The 13,753-nt window shown below is 46.0% G+C and overlaps 1 protein-coding gene across 1 annotated transcript; it reads right to left on the bottom strand.

Moving 5' to 3' along the window:
* Positions 1-3,914: 3,914 nt before the first annotated feature.
* DCUN1D3 (defective in cullin neddylation 1 domain containing 3) lies at positions 3,915-6,639 on the bottom strand (the record flags this gene model as incomplete). Its single annotated transcript, XM_084271039.1, has 2 exons — positions 3,915-4,398; positions 6,209-6,639. The coding sequence occupies 2 exons, from the start codon at positions 6,637-6,639 to the stop codon at positions 3,915-3,917; spliced, it is 915 nt and encodes a 304-aa protein (XP_084127165.1).
* Between the last annotated feature and the right edge of the window lie 7,114 nt (positions 6,640-13,753).

Raw genomic sequence — 13,753 nt, 5'->3', positions numbered from 1 at the left:
ACCAGTTGGTGCACAGCCATGTTGGGAACCATGGAGGAACAGGCTTGTCCTGAAGCCATGGGACATAGAGCCCTGACAGACAGACACCAAGGAGCGAAACAGAGTCACCCACAAAGCTGCTGCTGCCCTGACACTCTGAATCCCAGGCTGCCCTCAGCCCTGCTGATCCCAGGGGCTGCATCTCATGTATCTGCCACAACCCTGAGTTGTTCTCAGTCTGCAGAGCAGGCTCAGCTCAAGATGTACTCAGATGAGTATCTGCAGCAGTTCAGAGACCAATGCACAGGCAGAGCTGCTGTGCCAGCCTGGGGGAGCTGGCATTCGCCCCGGGACAGACTGAGCTCCCACAGGCTCCAGTATCTGATCTTACACCACTGCCACACCTTCATCTATTTTCCCTGTGGTTCTTTCACGATTGCACAGGATTAGAAAGCTGTAATTCCCCATCTGGAGCAGCACCAGCAGCAAGGAAACTCACAATTCACTGTTCCATTCCAACTCATCTCCTCGCTCAGGTTTTATGGGCAGCTCTGGGTGAAATCTCTCCAGTCCTTCCTCCAGTCAATAGTCTTTGACCTCAGAAATGCACCCACACTGGTACAACAGCCTCCAGCTGATCTGGGAGCCAAATTTTAAAGGCATTGCAAACTACAATACAGTGCAGGTGGCCGGTGTTTTATTACCAGGGACTGAAGTTCACAGGAGCTGTATGTCTCTGTGTGTAGGGGAAGGGAACCAAATGCCACCAAGTGGGGATCCCAGGCCACTTTTACAGTATATAACTATTTATATAGGTAGCTGTAGTTATTTAGCCCAGGTTGCAGCAGATTCACCACATGCATAACATTTCCAGATGCATACTCTAATTTTAAAAAATATTAGATGCAAGGGTTTCAAGGATTTCCTCAGCATGGCAGCTCCCTGCAGCCCTGCACAATAACCATTTCAATTCTGTTCCACAGATATTCACAGCTTAACCACAAACCAAGAGTATTTCCAGAGGCTCCAATACTAGTAAAGGCTTCTCAGAAACATGTACAATCCCCGCTCCCAGGTGGGCGCACTGGAATTGGGGAGCAGGGCCTATTCTCCCTTAGGATCAGAGAATCACTTCATGGATTGGCCTGACGCCCTCTCTCACTTTTGGCACTGCCCAAGTTGCACCTTCAGCTCCCATCTCAGGAGTTTAAAGCCAGTACAGGTCTGGTTTGCAGTCTGGAAACAGTAATTAACAAATGCAGGTGAGGCTAAAACCAAAGGGTACTTTGCAGATCAATCAGGGGGCTGGTTTTGCAAGTACTCTCCCCAGCCAGCTGGGGTTGAGAGTAGCAGAACTAGAGCAAAGCCATGCTCTTGTTCCAAAAGAAAAGCGTGGTGGGACTTCAGCCCTCCAGCACCTCACACCCTTTCCCCAGTGGGAAAGAAGGTGTCTTTCCTTTCTGCGTATCACCACCTCTGCCTTTACAAAGATGCTGCACTGTACCCAATACCCTTGAACAGCTACACCTTGACATGCCACAGATGGATTTCCTCACTGCTATCTGCATTCAGACCACAGGATAAACAAAGAGCTCTGTCCCTCATCCTTTGGAGATGCTGGTTTGGTGAGGAAACCAGCAGCAGCCACTGCCCTGGTTCTGCATTCACCAGCCAGCCACTGGGGTGGTCAGGTTTTCACCCTCAGGACACTCTCTTTTGCAAAAAAAAAGGTATAAAGTGATGAACAAAGCATTTAATAACTGAATGAGTAGTCTCAAACTTACAGTTTTCATTTACTATCAATTCAGTCTCCAGTTGGAGCCTTTGCGAACAAAGCAGCCTCGTTGGGGGATTTTACCATCTTTTTAAAGAACAGCACCAGCAAAAGCCTCACCAGAAATCCAACTCTACCAGCACAACTGCTTTGCTCACCAAAGGAGAGTAAGGATTTGCTGCCCAAGAGTGCCTGGAAGGTTACAGCAGCAAGGACAAAGCTTTGGGTGGATCTCCTTCTAACACCACAGCCAGCTCCAGGCTCCCCCCGTAAAGGGACCGGCTTGGCTCCACCTAGAACAACCCACTGCCTCTCCCAGCAAGAGTTTGCAGAAGCACCATGGACCGAACTCTCCTTTTATGAGACAAAAGAGACGCTATCTGTGGCTGATGGGTTTGTTTTCCAACAGTTTGCAAACCCCACAGCTTGCTAGCGTTCTGCGTGCTCAGACCTGAGCTACAGCCCAGGCTGCGCCCCAGCAAAGCCAGCGCCTTTGAGGCAGGTCCTGACCCCTCTGAGGCACAGCAGACAACGCAGCCATCCTGGATCCACTTCAAAAAAACCTTCCCTTGACCTCTCAAACCCTTACATCACAAAAGCCAGTGGGTGCTATGGGTGCCTGTCCAGGGTTTGGGGTTCAGTTGGGGTGTTTTGTGTTTTTAAATCGAAGCCGGTTCCCGATCCTGAAAACAAGAGGTGTGCAATGGAAGTGTAGCAAGTTCATTAAGCCAGTACTCATTAAGCTCTACAGAAAGCCTTGGCAATCATCCCTTTTACCAAAAGGTGTAAAAAAGTTGACATACTAAAATTAAAAAAGGTAGCATCAGTAACCAAAAAAATTCCAACCAGTGTTAATAAAACTCCCTTTAAGTCACAACAGTTTCAACAGGCAAAGAGTCCCAATACAGGCATTGTAAAATAATAAACTGACTCCTATCCAAATATTATCAAATCAGTCTAAAAATGACTCATCTACACTGCTGTCATTAAGAACACATTAAGGATTCACTTTGTCATCAGATGCCGATATCGTTGCTCCAGAAAGTGTGGAGGATTAACTGCGACTTAGCAATTAAAACAGAGGTTTTAAAAAACCAGTTTGTTGATATTAATGCAAAAGATAGTTCCTTGCAGAGAAGTACTGTGCTTGCCAGACAAGTAAGATAATACTTTAGGTATAAATCAAACAAATTAAAGCAGAATTATACCACAGTTTTCCTTGAAGACTTAGGCTTTGTGTGTTGCTTCTGTCAATGTTTAGCAAACTTAAGAAGCAGAACCTTTGGTTCTTTGAGTCAAGTAAAAATATTCTCACATATCCACAAAAAATACAACTTCCAGAGAAAAATGGAAGTCCATCAAGAAGTCCACTTTCAATAAAACTGAGGTAGTACTGCTCTTTTATTACGTGATGCGTAAGAGATTTTAGATACAAATCGTCATCTACCGCTCAGTTGACTGACAGGTACAGTAATTTTTTATAAAACACTCCCAACATTTAGTTTGAAACTCCAGAAAATAAAAAGGAATGATCTGGACTCGTTGGCTATGAGTTAGCTTAAAATGGGAATTAGCCATATTATAAAATAGCTGTTGTTTATCTTGTTTTTTAGAGCCTTATTACCAGGGGGATTAATGCATTTCTAGTTAACAGTTAACACTGCTGTTCATCTTGGTATAAAACCTTAAAATTATTACAGCCTAAAATTTCAACAATGTAAACAGCACTACACACAGTACAGACCTGCCCTGACAGATGTAGTATGAAAAACTGAAATCTGGCACTGTATAATTTAGCAATGTTAATTTAACCTAACTAAAAAGATCTACATTGTGCAAGAAATATCAGACTTACTTATACTAATCTGAAGTCTTAGGAAAAAAAAAAAACAAAACCAACCAAACAAAATAAAAAACAACCCCCAAAATGCTTAACGTGTGTAGTCAGGGTCAAATATTTCAGGGCAAGAGTAAAAGGAATAACCAAAATTGAAGAAAGTGCCTAAAACATGATACAGCATTTTAGAGCCCTTTCAAAGACAAGGCAGAAAAAGGTGTAAAGTAGAAAAAATCTGGAGCCTCGGTAATTTCCAGAAACATCCAGAGTTTACATTTCATGAAGGGCAACAGGTTGGCTTGTGTCACTGCTGCTGTGACGCTGCTAAGTCTGTTCCTCACCCAGGCCCTCTGTGTCTGAAGATGTAATAATACATTTGGTTTCCTCTTCCTTTTTCCTTCGCTCCATTTCCCACTCCACAAAGGTATCGAAGAGGCTGGGCCAGGCCTCGTCCTCGCTGTAGTTGCTAAGGTCCGGTCCGATCACCTGAGTAAAATTTAGAAACATGTTCCACGTGTCCCGGGAGATTCCCTTGATTCCTGAGGGGTTCTCAATTAGGAAGTGTAACCACTGGTCCAAAATGGGAGGCTTGTTTTGGGTGAAGACTAATTTCCAAAGGGCAATGGCTATTTCCCGATGTAGCGACCTCTGGCCTTCTTCAGAGTCCAGGCCGAACTGGAAGGTGAAGCGATAGAGATCCTTGAATTTATCCTCCTGCTTGGCTTCGGTCAAGAGGCTGGGGAACCTCGAGCAGATGCCATCAATGCTGTCTGCGTTTATTGCTCTGCAGCCTTCAAAAAACTCCTTCCTGTTAAGAAAGAGAAAAGAAATTAGTGTGAGGCCTTCCCACCGACCTCACGTGCTGAGCGCTTCCCACCTCCCATCAGCTACATCACATCGGAAGAGGGTTATCTGGGCAAGGCACAAAGATTTTGGCAAGAGGAGCTGCTGGAAAGACAGATGTTTCCAAGAAGTTCCTGATGGCCTGGGGAACCACACACCCCCTCAGATGTGCTGGCACTGGTAGTGTTTCCCAGATCTAGCTGCCTGCTGTTTCCCTACTCAGTATTACCACATCCAGCACCTTCCACGTTAAGGACAGAAGCAATGCCAAATGTTTGAAAGCACCACATTTATGTGCTGAAGTGCTGTATGTAAACCAGCTTGCTTTGGCATTGCCCATGCTCTGGGTGAGCTGTTCTCGAGGGACAGGGCAGCTCGCCGGTGGCTTCCTCATGGTTTTTGGTTGCTCTCCAAGCCTGCAAAGTAAAAAGGGTGCCAGGGGTGACAGTCAGCAAGGCACCTACTGAGAGAGTGGAAGAGAGCATGGCATCACATAACACAGGCTACCACACAACATATAAACATTGCTCGAAGCACCAGCCCAATGCTAATTAATCTACTAATAATCTGGCCAAGCAGGGAGATGGTTGGGTCTGATTTCTGTGATGCTCACAAGGAAGAGTTATAACCAGCTGACGTTAACCAAGGCCAGCAGCTTCTGACACGGGACGGGCTGGAGGGAAGACAGGAGACGGGGCAGCACTCAGGAGAACAGGGGAGAAGACTGCCTTGCTTTCCTTGGTGCAAGAAGTCAATCAGCAGCCATGCCATGGAGCGTGCCCTCACGCAGAGGTGACCTCCCACCACTGTGTTTGCCCTCCCCAAGAAAACTGACGGTGGCAGTAAAGAATCAGGGATGCTGTGGGTACACACCACATTTACTCTGTGAAGTAACTCATTTGCTGGCACACCCCACATCCGCACAGACACTGAGGATGCTGGAAAAGCTCTGTGTTCAGTGCACAGCAGTGACTTGGTTCAAGGCTCAGAACACCAAAGTAATTTGAGAGTTACTAGCTGAGCAGAAATAGGTAGCAGTACTCAAACCAACCCAGCCAGAACAAAAGTCCCCACAGGAAGTCTTTACTTGCCCTTACCTGAATATTGACAATCACACTGGGGGCAGGGGGGCTGCTGTAGTTTGGGTGGTTTGAGGTTTTTTTCCTGGTTAAGTTTTAGCCATTCTGTTGTTCCCTGTAGCATCACATGTACTGTAAGCCCACAGACTGACCCCCTTGTCCAGGACAGGCAGCACTTAAATACCAATCACTTCACAGCCAGTATGAAACAGCTACCAGTGTCAAAACTGCCTTCCCTCTCCATGCTTTAACAGGATTAGTCTCGGAAAAAGACATTAAGTGTAACACTGGTTGGGCAGGAACAACTCCTAGGAAGCAGTCTGCTATCATTCTTTCAGAGAATGATGGGGTTTGTAGCAATTACTACTGAGTTTCACATTACTTTAATGTGAATATTAATTTCAGAGTCTGATCGCAGTAAAACCACTTCTCGTAAATCAGGAATCTCAGTCACTGACCATCACCAGCAACACAATGTCCACAGCTCCGTTTTCTGATCCAAAACCCACCCTGAGGGGAGGGGAAGGGAAGAGAGGATGACATGAAGCTTACCTTCAGCAGGATAGCAACTAATTTGATCAAAACACAAGTGTTAGAAGAAATAAGTAAGTGAAGCTAATGAGGCTGTCTCCAACGGACAGATGACAAGATATACTTTAGCATATGAAAATAATTACAAGTTCCCCAAGAACTAACCTTGTAAATTTGCACATGGTAGCAGCCTGGAATTTCCAGGCCAAAACTAGCACTTTGAATTCAGTGGGATCAACACAGAGGTCATTGCAAAATCGTTCCATTCCTTCCTCCAGTATGGCATCTTCCCGCTCATCCTTATACCTCCTAAATAACTCCCCGATCCTTTGGAGCGAAGATTCTTCCGTGCTGGAAACAGAGTCTTTCTTTGTATCTCCAGAAAACGTTGGGGGCTGGCTAGACTCCACAGCAGCATCAGTCTTCTTCGTCCCATTCACCAGGATATCTCCTGAAGACTTCCCACAAGCTGAACCATGGTCGTCTTTGTGGACCACGCTTCTCTTACCGTGAGACTTGCTGCCAGATTCCCTCTCCCCATTCTTGCTGCCAAGGGTAGACGAAGGGTTCTTGCACTTGGTGACACACTGGCCCATGATGTTGCAAGCCCAGCTTCTAGAGCAGTCCCCTTGCCGTCAGACACCCTCGCAGCTGCTCTTCAACACATCTCACCATGCCATTAGCGGCAGTCCACGGACCTGAAAAAACACAGCTTTGGGGTCAAACTGCTGTTTCTCCACAAAGAATATCCTAAGCATTCAATGCAGGATAACATTTGCTAGTAAGAGATCAACTTCAGGATATTTAAATGCTGCATAGTGAAAAGCAGCAGTGTACAGAGGGTTGGCATACACCATAAATTTCAGGCAATTTCAGGCTGTTTTACCTAGAAATCAGTGCAGCTCACTCAGTGCCTGCAGTATACTAACGGGTCCTAATAAAGGAAATTCCTAAAATTCTTACTGTAACATAGGTTACAAAGAGGTTGATTCACGTACAGGCTTCATCAAGACAGACTACTCTAACCCAGGAATATTTTAAAGGAAATGGTTTTTAAAAGTATAGCCACATTTTATATAAAGAACATAAAGTGCTGAAACAAAGCAGTGAGGGGGGCAGCAGGGGGAACAGGACACTGTTGGGACAACCTGGCAGCAGCTCTGGATATTCAGCAAGTGGGGAAAAAAGGGTTTGTGGGGGCTTTGTTGGGGGTTTCTTTGGGGGAAATTAGAGGGTTTGATGTGTTGTTTGGAATCTGGGTTATGTTTTTTCTTGAGATACACACAGAGTGTTTGCAGGAAGAAGGCAACACTCGCTTTTCATGCAAGATGGGGTTTAGGAACTGCTCACTGTTTCATGTGGGCTTCTGCCTTCAGGTAACAAGGCAGACAGGGAGAGAGGCCTTTTAATGAACTGTTTTCAGCCACACATGCAGATAAGAAGTTGGAATTCCAGTTCTGTTTTGTTTGGGGTTTTTGGGGGGCTTTTGTTTGTTTGTTTAATTAAAGCACCAAAATTATTTCATCCTACTCTGCTTTTATAAATCACAATATTAAAGCCTTGCATATTTGGGAAAGATACTTTACCCACAGAACAGGGTTCTTAAATTTTCCCTATTAAACCCTAACTAACAGTGCCACTGTCCTATCAGCATGCAGCCATGCTGCAGACAGTCCATTTCTCAGAAACACCGACTCCAAGTAAGCAATCGCTTATCGGATTCCTCCTTTACCCACTTACTTGCAGTTCATCTCTGCTGTCAGTTAGGCAAAAGCCTCCAACACAAAAATGGGGTTTGCCTCATCTTTGCTTGCTGCTCGCAGGTTACAGAATTAGGAGAAAGGTGATAAAAATTAAAACTGAAGAAATAAAGTATAAACGTCATGCCAGCTTTTCTGCATTCTTCCTTGGGTAAAGCCCCTCTGAGACCAAAGCTGTTTTAAGCTGTAAGTCAACTTGGAAGAGCAGCACCAAATGCAGATGAATTCTCCAGAAATTACAATTACGAGCCCAAGTCTCCTCTTATACCTGTTCTGGCAACATACCAGCACATACACAGTTCTGTGAGCAAAAGAGAAGTCTTTTTGCCAGTACAGCTACAACAGCCATGATGCTGGGTTTGGCTGCCTGGCTTGCCTTCCTCAGTCCCTTAAGCCCAAAACTCTCAGACAAAACTAAGAACCCCATATTTTTAAGCAGCAGAAGGAACAAACACCTGGCACATCTTTTAATCAAACAGCTTTAAAGATAAACTTTGTAGCATCATTTTTATGGACAAGTAAAACTCAATTTAAGGTATTCAATAATTTCTTACTCATTCATATTTTAAAGAGTTCATTAAACTACCCATTTCCACACAAACAACTCAAAAGACAGTTGCACTGGTCCTTCGAACCTCACTACTAAGCGACATCACTGGTACAATGGAACAGGAGGGTTTATTGCATTTGCTGCCATGAAAAGGCAGTGTTACAATACAGAGAGAAGGTCAGCCAGCATTGTGCCTGTATGTGAAGTGTCCCTGTCCCACCAGCGGTTCCAAAATCACAGCAAAGGTAACCCATGGAGCACACAGTAACCCCGTCCCGCAGCGCATCCCTCCAGCCAACATGGTCTCTGTGCTCCAGCCTACTTGCCTGGCTCCTGGCTCCTGACCAGCCCCGGCCTGGGCTCTGCCAGCAATGCTCTTCCTCACAGCAAACGAATTCTGCCTCCCTCCTGCTTGCTGAGGAGCTCTGCAGAGCACAACTCCTCTCCTTACGAGCAAACGCTGGAAGATCCTCAAGTAGAGTTGCTGCAATTCCTCCCTTTTCTACTTACTACATGAAACTGGATGCCACGTGCTGGCCACTCTGTAGCATTCTACCCCAAAAATAGCAAAAGCAGCTTGAGGAAAAGGGAAAAAGAAAGAAAAAAAAAAAAATCAAGCCAGACTGCACCCGTTGGCAGTGTGGGTGCGTATCTGGTTCTGGAAGAGAAAAGTCCTTTGGTGCTCCATCAGCTCAGCTCCCCTTTTAATGCCATGGCTGAGCTGGATCCACTTCACTTACTAGTCACCTCCGCTTCCTCCATGACTCAGGTTTCAAGGCATGAGCGGAACAGGAGCCTCGGAAGGAGACAGAAACAAGTGGGAGAGCTCAGCCCTTTTGTTTGGGAAGGCTGGAGCGAGGATCCGATTGCGGCGTCAGGAGCCGGGCTGAATGCGGTGGTCAAGGAGTATGGAGGAGGGGGAACAGAGCTACTCCTCATTTAAGGGGAGCAGAGCTACTCCTCATTTAAGAGTAGAGCAAAGCAAATGTCACCTCTAGGCCATGCAGGCTGCAGTAAAGTGAGCAGAAGAACATGCAGAGATATTTCTCCCAGCTGGATCAGGAACTCCAAGCATAAAGTTCTTGTGTGCCCAAGGGTTATACTGGTTTGGTGGCAAAGCACCAGTTCTAGAAAGGATCAGCTCCCAGGAGAAAAATCACTGCAGCAGGACATAAGAGCGAGACAGGATGGGCAGCACTGGCTGCTGGCTTTCCCATTCTACTAAAAAAGACCAAGATTCAGGGCTAAGGTTGGAGCGTCCTCGGCGCTGCGGGATGCAGCACTCCCAAAGAAGTTTGATTACTCAGACACACATTGAGCAATAACCTACAGTAAATATGAATCACCACGATGCCCGTGAGGCCGTCTTCCACATAACAGGAACTGCAGCACAAAGATCGACAGGGATGTTCTCTGGTCCCTTCTAGAGGGGAGTAAGCAACTGGAAACACAGGAAGAGGAGTGCTGGTGAATACAGCCAGCGAAGGGAAAGCCACCCTCTGAGAACAAAGGATGTGTGAGGGTGTATTGCTCAATACATTACACAGAAAACCTAGAGAAGATGGGAAAGGCCTTGTTGATACTTGCTGGGATTTTCTGTCTGGGAGTTGTTCGCTTCTTTGGGGTTCTTTTTGAAATGCTGTAAGGAAACTTCATTTTTTTCTCCATTTTCAAGCATCCAAATCACATGTAACCCAAGATGCAAAGGGAGCAAAACAACAAAGTGAGTCAGTAGTAATTCTCCTTCTTACAAGCACACCATGGCACAACTGAAAACAGCCCAACCAAAGTGGGGGAGAGCCAGCAGGAGGAGAGGCAAAGGAGATGTTTAAGTAACCCTGTACTTTTCTTTAATGACTAACATTATTGTAGTAATAGAAATTATTGGATATGTCCAGAGAGCAACAAAACCCAGCCAAGCATTATGCTGTTTAATGAAGTGTTGCATCAGAGGGTATTTACAATCAGTTTCAAAACACAGAAAATATCAAGAGAGAAGGGGAAAAACAAACAGCCCACCATATATTGAAGAGCAGCCAAAAGGCAACTTCAGGAAATCTTGTAGCAAGAGCGGACAGAGCTTAGCCAACCACTGAATCCCTCTCCAAGTACCAGTTCATTAGCCAAGGCAAAGACAATGTTGCTAGAACTAAACTAAGGCTTGAACCAGCCTCAACTTCTTGCAAAGGCTTGGGCACAGCCCATATGAGCTTTATAGAACTTCTTAGTGAACAGAGAGATGAGACTTCTTAGACAGCTGAGAGCAGGGAACGGCATGATGGGCACCCTGTCTTTGTCCAGCTCTGAACAGAGGCACAGAGCTTCCCATGGAGTAGGGTGATTGTAACTGCCTGCTCAGAAGTAACAGCTGCCCTAACAGTTGCTGCTGTTGATGTGTGACCTTTCCAGCAAACATTGAATACTTACATCGTTTCAGCTACACCGGGAATCATTCCACTGGCTTCCACAGCCTCCTTCAGGCTCCCTGGGTTCCACATGAAATGCTGTAAGACAAGAGGACCACGCACATCTTTACATTGAGAACAGACTATGAAAATCATAAAAATGCCCCAAATCCCTCAGAAGCCACTGTGCATAGAGTAAAACCTTTCACACCCACAATCTGCACGTTTAAAGAGTGGGTTTATGAAAGCAGTTTATTTTTTGACTCACAGAGCAGCATTAGCACCACTAGCTCTGCGTGGTGATGATAGAAAGCATAGCTCAGGTACTGAGAGCAACAGACAAGTCCAAATGTTTGTTCAGAGTAAACACAAGCTTCCGGACACTCTTATGGCTTTCAGCAGGGGAGAGTTAATTCCTCATTTCATGCACCCAAAGCAAAGCAGAGGACATGCTATCATTGTCAATGCCTGTTAGCTAAGCGACTGTTTAATTTGTGAATGCCAGACAGCTGCTACCTAGCAAAGCATAATTTGGGGCTAGAAAGTAATTCTCTTTTTTTTATTCACTCTCTAGCACATTCTTTTCCACATTTGTTTTCCCATGTTCTGTTGGCTCAACTTCCCTCCTCTTCAATTCCCAGCTCTGCTATTTAACTGGGAAGCCCTGAAAAGAAGATGACGGTGGTATGTCTGGTTTGTGTAGCAAGAGCTACGACTGCAGCACCCAGTCAACACCTCTGGATCTGATCTGGGAAAAAAAAATGACAAACCCCAAACAAGAAAGCTCTGGCAAAGCTCCCCTGTCCTTCCATACTACAGAAACACTACGATGGCTTGTTTGTACAGCTCTTACTACATCGAGGAAGCAGACAGCTGATCAAAAGCTGCTTTTTTTCATACTTACCTTTTACAAAACCTACTTCTGAGGAAACAAGTGGGAATGTTGGCTTGTTCAGTGCCTTCTTTAGTAGCAAGGAAGGAATGGATGTAGAAAGACAACCATGAAATGATTTCTTATCACACATGCCAATCTCCATCTAGCCTGAGTTGTCCCCAACCTTGAGCCCTACACATGGATTAGGACAAATTTGACCAACAAACCTCAGATCAAAGCTTTTTTTTAAAAAAAAAGAGGGTCTAAGCACAGAGAAACAGGCATCCAAACCCCTTCAAACCCCTCGAAACTGTGGAGTGGTACCTTTAGCCGTGACCCACACACACAGAGCAAACCTATCTCCACCAAGCCGATTTTAGGCATCTCCTTTTGAGATGGCTACTCCAGAGATCCTGCTTTCCTCTGGATTTATATCCTCTGCTTCCAAACCTCATCTCCCACACCAACCACCCCCCTTTCACCCCTCCTTCGGCAGCCCCCCAGCTCTTTTAGCACACATGCCTGCTCAAAGGGCTGCCCAGTACGGGGGCACAGCCACCAGCCTGCGTCAGTGTGCATGGGAAGAGGAGTCCCTGCCTCTCTGGGGTGGAAGGCCCAGCTTGGATTTCTTTCTATTTGACCATAGCATCCCATGAATTTCAAGAATTTAAGAAAATATTAACATCTGGCACTTCTATGGTAATTTCTTTTGGCTCCCCACGACTAAATAATTCCTTTTATAAATCATCAGGGGAGGAAAGAAGAGAAGGGAGGGACTGGGCGCCGTGCAACCTCATCCCCCCAGAGCCTGCTTAAACAGAGGCAACATCTCACACCCCATGTTTTAAAAACCCAGCATTGTCCTGGCAGCTTTATGCAACCAACTAACAGCTACTCAAACAGATCTGTACTTCTTTGGAAGAAATCTATCTCCATTTCCAGTTGACTACAGCGCATACTGGAAGCAAACACTTATTTCAAGTTCAAAAGCAGCTGAATCTGATGGAGTTCAGCCCTGCCCAGCAAGAGCCAAAGTTTTTCAGGTTCTCTGAAGTAGTTTCCACGTTGGCTGACCTGGACATACACACTGCCTGGGGCCAGAAATGTTCACATCTGTTAGAACTGCCAGCTACAACTCTTCCCCATTCTTACCTCTTTTATTCTACCAAGTTGCCTATTTCACCTTCCCACCCTCAATTTTTATGGCAATAGTAAGCATAAAGCTCTGTGACCACACAATTATGGGATGGGGAATAAGAGTTCAGATGAGTTTGCAGTTAAAAACCCAAACTCTTTGAGTCTGTGTGTCAAGGCTACGCCAGCAAAGCGCTGTGGCTGACCTCATCCTCCATCACGCACGGAGACCGCGGTGGGAGTGGGAAGAAGCATCAATGCCTTTGTGAGACGGGTTTTAATGCGGTCCTTGGGTGAGGGTTGCAAGGTGTAGCTGTATGCTGCCATCACCAAGTATCCCCTGTGCTGGCGTGGGAGGGGTGTCACAGTAAATCTGAAAACATCACTCGTTAGCAATCCCCCTGGGAGCAGAAGTAAGTGGTGTGCACCCTGAGGGCCAGGGACACCTCTGTTTTGCTCACCTGCCTCTCCCTGCGCCTGTGCCCAGCCACCCGCTGTGACTGTGGCTCTCCTGAGCACTGGGGGAGCACGGCAGCTCCGAACCCCAACACCTCATCCCAGCCAAGGGCCGACAGTGTTCCCACCAAGGGCAACCTTCTCTGCTCTGCTGTGGGGAATCAGAGAGGAATTAGCAATATCCTTTCCCTCTTCAGCTGACAGACATGAAGGGGACCGACTCCACCCACAGGGGGTTGCACTGTGAGGTTTATACTACAGCACGAACACACTCCATGCCTGGGTGTTAAAGCATCTGGAGCTTCAGTCGGTAAAGCCATCACGGGATGGGAACTGCTTAGTTCAAGTCATAACCTGCAACAAAAAAGCACCCCAACTCCAGCACAATGGGCACAGAAGACATCTCAGCACATCCCAAACCCAGAGCTGCCACACAGAGCTACTGCAGAAAGGCATCTATGCAAAGATTCCCAAGAGGAAGTCTAACAGCAGGAAAGTCCTGCTGCAATTAGATGAAAATGAATTAGTAGT

Source organism: Gallinula chloropus (assembly GCF_964237585.1).
Source record: "Gallinula chloropus genome assembly, chromosome: 15".
NCBI lineage: Eukaryota > Metazoa > Chordata > Aves > Gruiformes > Rallidae > Gallinula > Gallinula chloropus.
Note: the sequence above shows the minus strand (reverse complement) of the source record. Positions and strands in the feature narration are given on the sequence as shown.